The sequence below is a fragment of the Mus pahari genome, chromosome 6 (genome assembly GCF_900095145.1).
Source record: "Mus pahari chromosome 6, PAHARI_EIJ_v1.1, whole genome shotgun sequence".
Taxonomy (NCBI): domain Eukaryota; kingdom Metazoa; phylum Chordata; class Mammalia; order Rodentia; family Muridae; genus Mus; species Mus pahari.
The window spans coordinates 58115414-58129091 of NC_034595.1; the positions used below are offsets into that span (position 1 = coordinate 58115414).

At 42.1% G+C, this 13678-nt stretch overlaps 1 protein-coding gene across 6 annotated transcripts in view; it reads left to right on the top strand.

The window, feature by feature from the left end:
• Positions 1 to 7597, top strand: part of Hspb11 (heat shock protein family B (small) member 11) — a 27265-nt gene extending 19668 nt beyond the window's left edge. For all 6 annotated transcript variants that reach the window (XM_029540239.1, XM_029540240.1, XM_029540241.1 and 3 more), the window contains 4 exons: positions 1374 to 1480; positions 2879 to 2947; positions 5547 to 5590; positions 7388 to 7597. In XM_029540239.1, the coding sequence (XP_029396099.1) occupies positions 1374 to 1480; positions 2879 to 2947; positions 5547 to 5590; positions 7388 to 7501 (334 nt within the window). In that variant the 3' untranslated portion in view covers positions 7502 to 7597. The remainder of the gene's footprint in view (positions 1 to 1373; positions 1481 to 2878; positions 2948 to 5546; positions 5591 to 7387) is intronic.
• Positions 7598 to 13678: the final 6081 nt, after the last annotated feature.

Consider the following 13678-nt stretch of genomic DNA (forward strand, 5'->3'; position numbering starts at 1 on the left):
GTACACACCTTTAATCCCAGCACTTGGAAGGCAGAGACAGGTGGATTTCTGAGTTCGAGTCCAGCCTGGTCTACAAAGTGAATTCCAGGACAGCCAGGACGATACAGAGAAACCCTGTCTCAAAAAAGAGGAAAAAGAGAGAGAGAGAGACAGAGAGACAGAGAGACAGAGAGAGAAAGTAGATTTCCCTTAGTGAGGCTGGAGATGTAGCTTAGTTGATAAAACACTTGCCTCCATGTATGAAGCCCAGGCTTACATCCTGTTCCCAGAATGGTATAAGATGGAGTGCAGTGGTACAGACATGTGATCCCAGCACCTGGGAGTGGGAGAGATGTGGAAGCAGGAGGATGAAAGGCTCAAGGTCATCCTCAGAAACACAGCAAGTTCTTGGCCTTCGTGAGTAACCTAGTGAGATCCTGCTGAAAGAGAGAGAGAGGGAGAGAGAGGGAGAGAGGTAGAGAGAGAGAGAGAGGGAGGGAGAGAGAGAGAGAAAACAAGCCAAGGGTGTAGCTCAGCAGCACAACCCTTGCCTAACACATACAAGGTCCTAAGTCACTCCCCAAGACAGAAAAAAAAAAAAAAAAAAAAACCCTGCAAAGGAATGCATGGCCCACAGTGATGGAAATCAAACAGTTGTTGGCTAAAGGATAGAGAAATTGTGTGGAAGAAAGAAGAGAATTTCTGGAATCATGGGAATGTTCTGTATCCTCATTGCGGTATTGGTCACTGTAGTGAATCGTGAGATACTTGAAACTTCTTTCTTTTTCAGCAAACATTGTTTATATACTATGAGTCCCCTGCTATAATAGTTATTAGGGACATAAAAATAGAGAATCGCAAGTGTCTGGGCCTGTAGGGGACATCAAAGCAACGAGTGGACACAAATGCTCTGACTCAAGTAGAGTGCAAGTGCACCAAGGACATGATTCTCGTCTGCTGAGTTAGAGCAGGGACCATAAACCTTCACAAAAGGCAGGAGGACTTTGGGGTCAAGAGAGCTCATCGATGTAGGTGTAGACTTGTGTGTCTGATGATGTGTTTGAAAGCTGCAAGCAGCTGCTGTGGCAGCAGCGATGGGTGATGTCGTAATGGGAGCAGTATACTTTAACGGCGGGATGAAAGAGGCTGGGCTGATATCACTAGGGGACTGCTGAAGCCTTTTATGTGGGAGGGGCATCAGCTCTCTTTCAGGGTTTTACAGGAGAGTATTCGTCAGTTAACCAAAGTACTAAAGTTGAGATTATAGGCAAAACTAAAGTAGAAAGGGGCTGTAGAATAAAACAGTAGCTGTTTTTAATATTTATTCATTATGACATTGTGATTGTGGTTTTTATATCTGTCTATTCCCTTTATTCCTCTAAAATTAACACTAGGAATCCGGAAACCTTTTGGACAACCACAGGCATGTTTCCCCAGGAGTTCATTATTTGTTTTCACAAACACGTAAAGATTGAAAAGCTTGTGATACAAAGTTACTTGGGTAAGCAAATCACACATTAATTTTTTATTATCCTCTAATTTTTCTGTAGATAGAGGACACATGTACACTTTTGGCAGGAGACTAGTTTTTCCTTACAGCATGGGATCTAGTTTTTATTACTGAAATGGGAGGGTGGCGAGTCTTCAGCACAGTTTGCCCTCTTAAGTTGCAAACCCTTCCAAAGCACACCATAATTTCCATGCAGCTTGCTGTGCGAAAGTCTTTGGCAGAAGACTATGAGGAATGTAAGAAGCTGGCTTGCCTAAATACTGGGTTCTAAGACATCCTCATCCTAGGTTCATTTAGCTTGTAGTTCTCAGAGTCTTGCTGTAAATCTGATAACCCCAGTTATTCTCATTAGATAGTTTTGATCCTTCCATTGCTAGTGACATTTTCTGGAGATTATGAGTGGAATCTCCCCTTGGAACATAAAGTCCTGTCTGTGATAAAGTATATCAGAGTCATGGCAGAAAACAGAATAGATCCCAGATGTTTCAAGTGAAGAGACTTTATTAATAGATCTACTTATAAAATCCTGGCCTGGGCTACAGGAATGAATAAGTGATAATGGGGCCTCTGAAGCCAGCTACAACAGGGAGCCATGGCTGTCCTAAGACAAGGAAAGAAGAGTGTTACCAGAGCCCGGGGTAGATAAAAGATTCTGGTCTCACTTCTCTGCCCTCAGATCTTCTGGTGCCAGACTGCCCCTGACCATTCCCAAAGAAAAGTGAGTTGGTAGATTAGTCTAGGAGATATAATTTGTAGGAGTCAGCTCCTCCAGCGTAGGACAGAGAAGAGAAGGATGGTTCTGGAGGTCATGTGGGGACAAGGGAGAAAACGCTGTGCAGCAGGAAGATGCATGAATGGTATGCTTCTGTCATTCATTACCGAGGCCCTAGACAGGGCCTGTGTGTAAACTCTTGTTCTGGCATTTACTGGCTCTAGTTTACTGGACACCTTTCCTGTCTTCTGTAAAGCCTGTGTCCTCATCAGGAAAGTAGCTTAATGATACCTTTCTCATAAAGACTTCAGCCAGGAGAATGAACAAATATGCCTGACTCACAGCATGTTCTCCATAAAGATTTATGACCATGATTACTAGTAGTATCACAGCCAGTATATAAATACTTCAGATAATAACCAAATTCAGAAAAGCACTACTAGATGTGTGCTGTGTAGTGATAAATACTAACAAGGCTACCATTATACAGTGTTAGGCTTTACTGTAGGATTTGTGGGAAAACAGTCATAGCTTCTGGGATTCCTGGTGCCAGTACTTTGTGTTGTCCCCAACAGTCTATGGCAATTAAGGGCAGCAGAGAAAAGAAGTACAGACAACAATATAGAATTAAATAGCTAATTAACATTTGTGTTTACTCCATTTATTTACAATGCTAGTGCGGACTTTGAGGATTGAAAAGACCACATCTAAAGAGCCATTGGATTTTGAGCAGTGGGTTGAAAAAGGTGTGTATTCATGTCTCCAGTACTGTTCTGAGCACAAGGGAGTGGATAAGTGCCTGGCCTCTGCCTTTCTGCTAGCAGTCCAACTGTATTTTGGTAAATAAAAGGCGACTTTAATGAGTCTTAGAACATACAATGCCTAGAAAAACACACATTTGTGCAGTCACTGTCATGTGCTGCTTATGTAACAACATTTTCAAAATTTTAGGATCATCCTTATCAAAAATAGAGATGACACATTTAAGACTTTTGTGAGCAAGTGGTGTATATATGACAAGCAAACAAATACTAGCTTCATACTTTTCCTTCCAGATTAATGATAATGTTTAAGAATTAACTGAGCTGGGTATGGTGGCACATGTCCTTAGTCCCTGGATTCAGAAGACAGAAGCAGGGGGAATCTCTGAGTTTGAGGCCAGCTTGATCTACATAGATCATTCTAGGCTGGTCATCACTACATAGTGAGTCCCTGGTTTTTTTTTTTTTAAATCAATCTTTTGTTTGTTTGTTTGTTTTTTTGTTTTTTTCGAGACAGGGTTTCTCTGTATAGCCTGTCCTGGAACTCACTTTGTAGTCCAGGCTGGCCTCAAACTCAGAAATCCACCTGCTTCTGCCTCCCGAGTTCTGTAAACCACCACGCCTGGCTCCAATCTTTTTATAAATAACCGCTGTCCTCCAGTTAAGCACACACATAATTAGTTCGTGTGTTTATCTCCTTTTCTTAGCAAATTCTGTGAAAACAGAACAGGAGAAAAATAAAAAGGCATAAAACTATAGTGAATCAGACAACAGTAGATCAGTAAGTTTTATGGCAGAGGGACAGCCTGCTGAGCTTCCAGAACACAGCAGACCAGGTTGAAAACTAGTGCCTTCCGAGGAGAATAGCGAGAAGTAAGCTAATTTATTTCACACAACTCCAGAAAGGCCTCGAATCTGAGAGCAGCAGGTGACATGGAATATGAATGAGTGTGGATGACTGGTTTATAATACCTATTTCAGCACACTGTTCATGAAGTTAGATCAGAAAGTGGGTATTGATTTCAGAAACTTAGATTTCTACTTACCATGACATAAACTTAAATGACAAAGTGTAAGAAATAGAATATAACCATATTATAATTCCAGGAAAACAATGTAAATTTAAATTTTAATGTGTATGGATTTTTTTTTTTAAGATTTATTTATTTATTATATGTAAGTACACTGTAGCTGTCTTCAGACACTCCAGAAGAGGGCATCAGATCTTGTTAAGGATGGTTGTGAGCCACCATGTGGTTGCTGGGATTTGAACTCTGCACCTCTGGAAGAGCAGTCGGGTGCTCTTACCCGCTGAGCCATCTCACCAGCCCGTGTATGGATGTTTTATCTGTATGTCTATGAATCTATGCACCACATTCATGCCCAGGGCCTACAGAGGCCAGAAGGTAAGCATCAGATCCCCTGGGACTGGAGTGACAGATAATGGTGACGTGCTGTATGGGTTCTAGGAACTGACCCCAGGTCCTCTAGCAAGCAGTCAGTGCTCTTCACTACTGAGCCATCTCTGTAGTCCCTCACCCCCATTCTCCACTAGTGCTTTTTATACAGGTTTTTATTCTGTGTGTAGCTCAGGCTGCCCTGGAACTTACAATCAGTCCTTCTGCCTCAGTCTTCTGAGTGCTGGGATTTTGGGTGTGTACACCGTACCAGCCTAGAAGTGGAAAACATGGCTAAAGAAGGCATGGGAAAGCGGGGGTAATAGTGTCATCTAAGGAAAGCGTTAGGAAACAGGGGGATGCTCCAGAATCCCACTTCCTAAAGACTTCCTCTTTGGGGTAGCTTTTGAAATTCTGTGCATTATTTGATATAAATTAATATCAAAAGGTACTATATTAACTAAATAGTTCATGTTTCTGAAAGAATACTCAAAGTAATTCATGGCTAAATAAGCTAATCTGTTATGCAGATACCATCATGCAAATAGTAAACTTGGGTACAAAAGAGCATGTCATAGGCCATTCTACATCACGGTGAAATTTCCATGTAGGAAAAATGGCTTCTTATATAAAAGTCCTTTAGGAGCTTGATCAATAAAGGGACGAGCTTTGGGGCTGGAGAGATAGCTCAATGGCTTAGAGCACAGGATGCTCTTCAAAAAGTCGAGTTCAATTCCCAGTAACCACAAGGTAACTTACAATCATCTATAATGAGATGTGATATCCTCTTCTGGCATGCAGGTGTAAATGCAGACAGAGCACTTGTGTACATACAATAAAGAAAGAAATCATTTTTTAAAATGGAAAACTTTCTGCATTTTATCAATTTCTTGCTTTTTTAAAAAATTTCTTACTTTTTTCTTTAATATAATTTCTTTAGTAATATTTCTTTGTATAATTTACATTTACATTCTCTTATTTATAATCACTAGAAGTATTTTATAACTCATTTTTAAAACCTTTAAGGCAAATGTCTTATCAAATTCCAACCTCCAAATAATGATAGTTCACTTAAATCTAGACTTAACAATAGTTTGCCAAATAATTACATTTTTCTGAGCACAAATTCCCATGGCTTTCTTCATATATTTGAGACTTAACCTATTTCTATTAAATTTATGCTTTAGATTTAGTACACACAGAGGGGCAGCTTCAAAATGAAGAAATTGTGGTAAGTGTATATACTTTATAGAGATAAGATTATCTCTAGTGAGCCTAATTAAGATTTTAAAGTTTCCCAGTATGAATTATTCATGATGAATAGCCTCATAGTATTAGCATTTCTTGCCTATTCAATCATTAAAGATTATTCTCAATAATATTATAAGCAATATGTATAATTAATTAGACTCTTTAAAAAAAAAACAAACTAATCCTAGAGAAAGTGGCTACATGGATGAAACAGAAGTGAATTCCTTTGTTTTATTTTGCTCAGTGATTTGTTTTTAAGTATCTGGTTGTGCTGTTTCATTTGGCTATGTAGGCCGGTTAGAATAGGACACTAAGGGTTGAGCTGTCAGGGTTGGGTGGTAATTAGGCGTGAAAGGACAACAGAGGCATAGATAAGGGGAACTGGAGCAGCAGAGGATCTGCAACAAATCCGCCAGAGAGCTGAAGTGAAAAGGAACCAGGGCTTTTCTGACCGCATTCCACGGGGCTCTGCTTGTCAAGCGGAGTAAATGCCCACTGACAGGGAAGCTGCTGCTTCATCGGGAGTCTCCATCTCTGCCAGTTTGTCATGCCCTAGTTTTAGACAAACGGGAGCTAGTAAAATTCTCCAAGTGTGTTTAGCTGCCAGTGTTGGTATACAACTCTTCTCCATGACAGTTTGTAGCTTTGCACCTTCCAGGAGCTGTTGTGAAATCAGCATTTCAAAGACTCCTCAGAAGGTGGGAAGAACTCAGTCCACTTGTAGTGCAAGTGTTAAGACTTGAGCTCCCTGTTCACCACACACTTGTAAACCCAGTGCTGGGAGGCAAGGTCTTTGGGGCTTGCAGGTACACACACACACACACACACACACACACACACACACACACACACACGAAACAACATTGGAAATGTTTGAATCCCACAATTCACTTTTCTCCCATCAAAGTTCCTCCAGTGGGGAGCCCAGTAATATTCCACCCCCCCCCAAAAAAAGAATTATACTGAATTGCTTCTGCATTCTTTGATATTGTGTTGAGGATTCGCTGGGGAGAGTTATAGAACATTTGGAACGTAGTTAGGGAAAATAGGCTGGGCGCTACGCAGCCATCTACTACTGAGAGTCAACCGACTCCATTTGTTCTTCTAGCTGTTGACCATAGAGCTCAGGCAGCAAAACCAAAATGTGTAGAAAACTTTACATCATCTTTTTAAACTTAATATTATATCCCAAGATTTATCATTATGTTTTAAGGTACTGCTTACCTATTTACACATATTTAAGCTAATGTATGTTCTCTGTCATCACAAGTAATTGACAGTGGACATTAATTAGCACATTCTATGCACATTATGACCGTCACCTTTTTTCATGATTTCCTAGGAATAAATTTCATGGGATGGAATTGACTTTTTATGTTTATTGCCAAGTTACTTTCAAGGAAATGATATAAATGTGAGAGTCTAGTCATGCTTTTTAGGGTAGTATAGTCCGGGGCATTTTTAACTGATGGAAACTGTTTAGCATGAACAGTTCTTTACAAAGACACTTGTAAAACAGTTGGTCAGAAGTGTGCATTTGTCATTTTTAGTCCTCCCTTTCATAGAACCAAGAGTGACAGATACCATGCTGAATCACTCTCAGATTCAGACTCACTGCAATGATGCTGGCTGGCCTTCTCAACACTCTTGCCTTATATCTTGTTACATGCTAGAAAAATGACTCTTCACCAAAGCCTTTGTTTTGCCAAATGCTTGTTAATAGTTTGCTAGGATTGCTAAAAGCATCCGTATTGATTTTTTTTTTTCCCTCTTACAGGCACGAGATGGCTACGCCACTTTCTTGAGATTCATTATTGTCTCAGCGTTTGATCATTTTGCATCTGTGCATAGCATTTCTGCAGAGGGACTAACAGTCTCAAGTCTTCCTTAGTAATTACAACAAAATGCTCTGAACTACTTTTAAAATATATTTATTGAAATACAAAAGCTATCTTTGATATGTTTGCTATTAAATAGATTTGTATCACTCTGCTTCCATTTTTTTTTTTTTAAATAAAGGAAGAATGTTTATTTCTCCTTCACCTACTCAAAATACATATTACCGGGCTGGTGAGATGGCTCAGTGGATAAGAGCACCCGACTGTTCTTCCAAAGGTCCAGAGTTCAAATCCCAGCAACCACATGGTGGTTCACAACCATCAGTAACAAGATCTGACGCCCTCTTCTGGAGTGTCTGAAGACAGCTAGTGTACTTACATATAATAAATGAATAAATCTTTAAAATATGTGTATATATATATATATATATATATATATATATATATATATCCCTGATATAGTGGCATTACAGCATGAGGTGACCTTGGGCATTGCAAAGCATTAAGCCGTGAAACTATCCACACTGTTAGGTTTGTGTCTAGGCATTTACAGCACACAGTCAGAATGGAGTAGTATCACTTGAGCTTGGCTTTGAAATCTGGTTGGGAGCAAGTGAAGCACCTATCATCCTCAGGTATGAGAGGCCAGGGTTTCTGAACCCACTCAGCCTTCCATGTTTCCTGGCAAGGTCTTCTGCCACACAGGAGCTCTTAACAGAACAAAGGCAACTTCTCCTGAACAAGAAGAGACTGAAACTGCAGCTGTGGCTCTTCCGTTGCTCTTCCTTTTGCAAGCCTTCTCTCTTCGTAGCAAGTTTGGACTTGATAGCTTCTTTGAACTAAGTGAAGTATAAGCTAGCTCCTGCTTGATTCCAAACCAGCCCGAGATGTCCTGGCAGAAGCAACAGCTTCACCTCCCAATCCTGGCGCGTTGTTCCTAGTTTATTCCTGATTGGCTGGTTTCTCTGGTCAGCTGGCATCTTAGTCTGGGTAACAAAAGGTTTTTGGACCTAGGTGGCCTCAAGCAGGGATAGTTCTTAGAGCCGGGAAGTGCCTTCAGTGGTCCACCCTGAGCCTCTTCGTTATTCTGAAGAGTAATAATGAGGTAAAGCTCAAGTTTACAGTCTGCCCTGATTCCCAGGTCATGTCACACAGGGAAGGCCAGTGTTACAATGCAAGTCTACTCAAGAGCATAAGAGGTGTGGGAGTGGGGACTATTGATGCTACAGTCCTTAGTTTCCCCTGCTGTGGCACTGTGTGACCCACAGAGCAGCCTGTGAGATACACTGGCCAAAACGACTGAGCTTGAATCTAACTGAGCTCCAGAGTTAACTTCTGTCTTCAGTTAATTCTCAAGGTAGGTGAACAAAACAACTCTAAGGGAATAAATAGACAAGTGGCTGAAATGTTCCTATCCCTGACGTCACTGCTGGTGCTCTGGCACTCTTCTGGTCCTTCTTTGAGTAGTGCCATGTGATCAGTTCTGGCCAATGAGATGAAGAGTAATATACTTAAAGGCTAAGCATTAAATTGCCTTGGTGAGACCCTTCAAGGCTCTTCTCTGCGGTTCAGATGGCCAGCGATGGTCTGTAGCAAATCCAGTCTGGGTTTGGAAGTGAGGCCAATCAGTCGCTTCCAGATGATCTTCCTCTGAGTTGTCTTCATGGCGTCGGAAAGGCTTCACTGTGCTGTGCCTGGGAGCTTCTGGGGCTGCCTGTCCTTACAGTCTGACTTTGCAGGTCCCAAGCCATACACAAGGGACCTGGCTCTGTCGGTGTTGTAGAAAATGTTAAGAAGGCTCTCCACTTTAGTTTCAGAGGCAGAGCTTCTACAACCACATGCCATGTGTGGATCTTATCTGGAGGCAACTTGAACCAGCTGAGAAAATACATTTTAAAGATAATCTGGGACATTCGCTTGTGGGCTGGGTATTGTTCTTCTTTCTGGATATACTGGATATATCTTATGGTGTTTTGTTTTGTTTTTTAAAAAGACTGTTGAGCCAGGAATGGTGGTATACGCCTTTAATCCCAGCACTCAGGAGGCAGAGGCAGGTGGTTCTGTGAGTTTGAGGCCAGCCTGGTCTACAGAGTGAGTTCCAGGACAGTCACAGCTATGTAGAGAGAGCCTGTCTCAAAACATAGAAAATAAAAAGTAAATTAAAAAGAAAAACTACCCAGGTTTTTCCATGATATGCATGGAACTCTGCAAGGGTAAAAATAAAGTAATAGTTAGGATTTCATTTTGAACATGTAAGCAGAGATACTCATTATTTTGTAGCTTGAGCATGCCAGGCAAATGCTTTACTACTGAGCTACACCCCAGCCCAATTAGAGATTTTTAATAATTTTTTTCAGGTTAATTGAAGCAAATGTGTCCATGATATTGAATATAGGCAGTAGATATATGGGAATTCAATATGTTAGCCTTCTTTTATGTATTCTTAAGATTGTTTAGGATGAAAGAGTAAAAATAATAATACCATAGAAAACTTTATTGAGTTGTTTGTTTGTTTTTCAAGGATTGAACATATATCTATTGAACGAAAGTGAGAGTAAGGTGGGTTCCCAGGGACACCTTGGGAAACCCTTTGTGCTTACGTTTTGTATGCCCTTTGGATAGCTTCCTCAGAGTAGACTCCCAGAAGGAATTAAATCCGAGCCAGAATACCAACTGACTGATTTGTTTGCAGGAATGAGGAATAACAACCAGGGCTCCACACGTTAGGCAGAATGGCTGTTTTTGTTTTTGTTTTTACAGATTTTTATTTGTTATTTATACAGTGTTCTGCCCGCATATATGCCTGCAGGCCAGAAGAGGGCACCAGATCCCGTTACAGATGGTTGTGAGCCACCATGTGGTTGCTGGGAATTGAACTCAGGACCTTCGGAAAAGCAGTCAGTGCTCTTAACCACTGAGCCATCTCTTCAGCCCCAGATTGGTTCTTTCACTGAGCTCCAGCCTCAGCCCAGGGTTTTAAGGTCCTTAGGATTCATGATAAATTGCTTACAAGAATCTGTGATACCAATTTACTCCTGGAAAGTAAAGTCTGGTGGGTGGGGGTGGGGACAAAGGAAGTCAGAAAGAACTGTGAGGGGCATGTTGTCATCAGAGATGGGATGGTGAATACTCGCTCAGAGATCCCACCCGGGGAAGGATGAATAGGAAAGTCTGGTCATCGCACCTGTGCGGCTCTCAAGTGTTGTCTTGTAACACGGTGCCATTAGTGTTTTTGAGAATGTGACCTAGAGCAATCGCTTTCATGTTCAATAGCATGAAATGCTGAGGATTTTTTCTTTGCCAAGTTCCTAAACTGAAATGTCAATAACTGTTTGCGCAAGGAACTCGGGGTTAAGGCTCACAGATCGCTGGAAGGGGTCTCTGGAGTTTATCTGATCCATCTCTGGCACACGCCTTGTGAATTCTCTTTAAGCAGCTTCTGTGCATTCAGATAACAGGGGTCACTGATGGTCTTGTAACACTGCTTCCTATAGGACTGGAAGGTGGCTGGGAGTGGGGCTCAGTGGTAGAGTGTGTGCCTAGCAGCTCAGGGCCCTGGCTTGCATTCCCAGAAACAAAAGCAGACAACTAAGAGACAGACACCGTGCGCGATTTGAGAGCTGCTTGTTCTGGCTTGTCTCCCCAGACCTTAAAGCATTCTCACTGCTTGGCGGTGGGGGCTCACCGGGGAGGCACCTCACCCCATTCCCATGTGCCTTTACACATGGACATTGTTGCCTTCCCTCTGCTGAACCCCATTCCTAAGGTTCATTGGTTCTGCCCCAACCCCCACTTGCCGTACGTGAGGTTGTGTTGTTCTCTCTGCCCAGAGCCTGCTTTCTTCAGCTACCTCCCTCGTAGCTTTAGGTATATACAGATCCTTAGTCTATGATCGTTGACTGAACAGAGCCATTCGTTTGCTTGTCTGTGTCTTTATACTGAAATCCTTGCGGAGGTGTTTTAATTTGTGGTCTCATGTATCTCAGGCTGGCCTCGAACTGCCAAGAATGACCTTAAACTTTTGACTACCCTTCCTCCTTACCCTACCTCTGGAGAGCTGGGCTTCTCAAATGAGCCATCATACCTGGTTTATGGGATTCCCAGTATCAAAGCCAGACACTACCAACTAAACTCCAATCTCAGGCCCAAGTTTTTAATATAGTTAGCTAACAATATATAAAAAAAATTTTAAAAAAATCCAACTTGGTGATTACCTCTATTGATGTGTCCCCCTACCTTTCCCCACAATTTCAATCTCTTCCATCTACCCCAACAGAAGAAGATAGTAAAAGTGAGGGATTGTTGGGGTTCTGATCCCCTTGGGCAGTTAGAAAAGGTATGGAAACTAAAACAACCATTGGATGTGACATGAAGAAGTGCAGCAGGAATGGGGACTGAGCAGGAGGAAAGAAAGAAGCATGGGAAACCTGTCTCTCCCATTCCCCTTTTGCTAAGGGGCCAGGGACACACAACCTTGAACATTAAGGGCAGGCCCCAAAGAAAGGAAATATGTCAGGGTCAAGGAAGGGACTCCCCTCTCTTTGCAGAATGGAATGTAGGCAATATAGGAATAAGTCTTCCTGGTGCTCCCGGTATAGCTGATCCATCGTGGCCCTGGTGTTGTTGACAGAGAGCAAGCAGCATGCAGATGAAATTGCCTCTGGATCAAAAAGTAGAATCAACCAACTAAGTACAAGATGAGAAGGCATCAGATCAACCACCCAAGTTTTGGAAACTTTTTCTACTGTCCAGGGGCTGCTCCCAATTTCTTTCGAATTTCTGCACCTTGAGAGAGGCCGCTCTCCAGCTGATGAGCCTCTGTATACAAACTTCATTTTCTCCAGAACGAGGTGAGACCAAGCTGACCTGCAGGAACCCAGGAGACTGACTGGGTCAGAGGGCAGAGGTGGCTTCCACTCAGACAGCCAATATATTCATTTTTGGATTACTTTTTGTGAGCCAGTGTCTATCACAAATTAGCCATAAAACTAAACAACCATGCAGTAGTCATGTAAAGCAATAGATACACCAGGCACGTGGCTTACTCCTGTAATCAGAGGGCTCTGGAGGCTGAGGCGCAAAGATTGCTACATTCCAGGCTAGCCTGAGCTATAGTGTGCACCCCTCTCTGAGTGGGAAGGAGAGAGGAAGAGGGAGAAAGAATATGCTAATGTTCTTTTTAAGTCACAGTAATGAATTATTACAGAAATGGAAGTCATTTTGTCTGTCTCTCCTTTATCACACTTTTTCTAAAGCAATAAAGATGTGGACCCTGTCTCAGGAATGCCCCTTTGTTGGTACACTAGCTAGTCAATGTCAACTTGAAACCAGCTAAAGGAAGCCTCAATTGAGAAAATGCCCCCACCCAGACTGCTGGTGCATTTTGGGGGAGGGCTTGGAAATTGATGTTGGAAGGGCCCATCTCACTGTGGTTGGTGCCACCCATGGTCTGATGGTCTTTGGTGCTGTAAGTGAACAGAGTAAGAAAGCCATGAAGAGCAAGCCAGTAAGTAGCACTCCTCCATGGTCTCTGCTCAGGTTCCTGCCTCCAGGTTCCTACCCTGAATTCTGGTCTTAGCTTCCCTCAATGATGGACTATAAAGTGAAACGAACCCTTTCCTTCCCAAGTTGTCTTGGTCATGGTGTTTTATCACAGCAATAGGAACCCTAAGACAGTGGACTTCATCTACCAAGTGAGGACCCCACAGTCCTTTGTAACTTGAGCCTGATAGTGAGCCTTCCAAAAGCTAGAGCAATGGCGGTATGCATCAAAGTCTTAAACATACACGCAGCCTTTAACATTCTCCATTTGTAAAGATATGTTTGAATGAAATAGATAAGGGATGAATACACAAAGATAAAGGTTTTCAGCAATGCTGTTTGTAAGATAGGAAAGCTGCATCTATTAAAACAAATGAGGTGGGACTGGAGAGAGACGCTCAAGGACACACCTGTGCATGCAGGCATAGTCTCAAAACAAACAAACAAACAAAAACAAACGAACAACAAAAAAAGAATGCCATCAAAGAAATAGTTATAGTTGTTGACCTCAAACTGGAATGCATACCAGTTACTGACTAAGAACTACAGAATTAGGGCTTTGGTGAAGGAGGAAGCTAAGAGCTGACGTGTAACCTCCCAGAGCTAGCGACTTATGTCCCAGTTATAAAAAGCTTAGGCAGCAATCAAATCCCTTGAGCTCTGCTGGTGGTTTGTGGAAAATGGAGAAT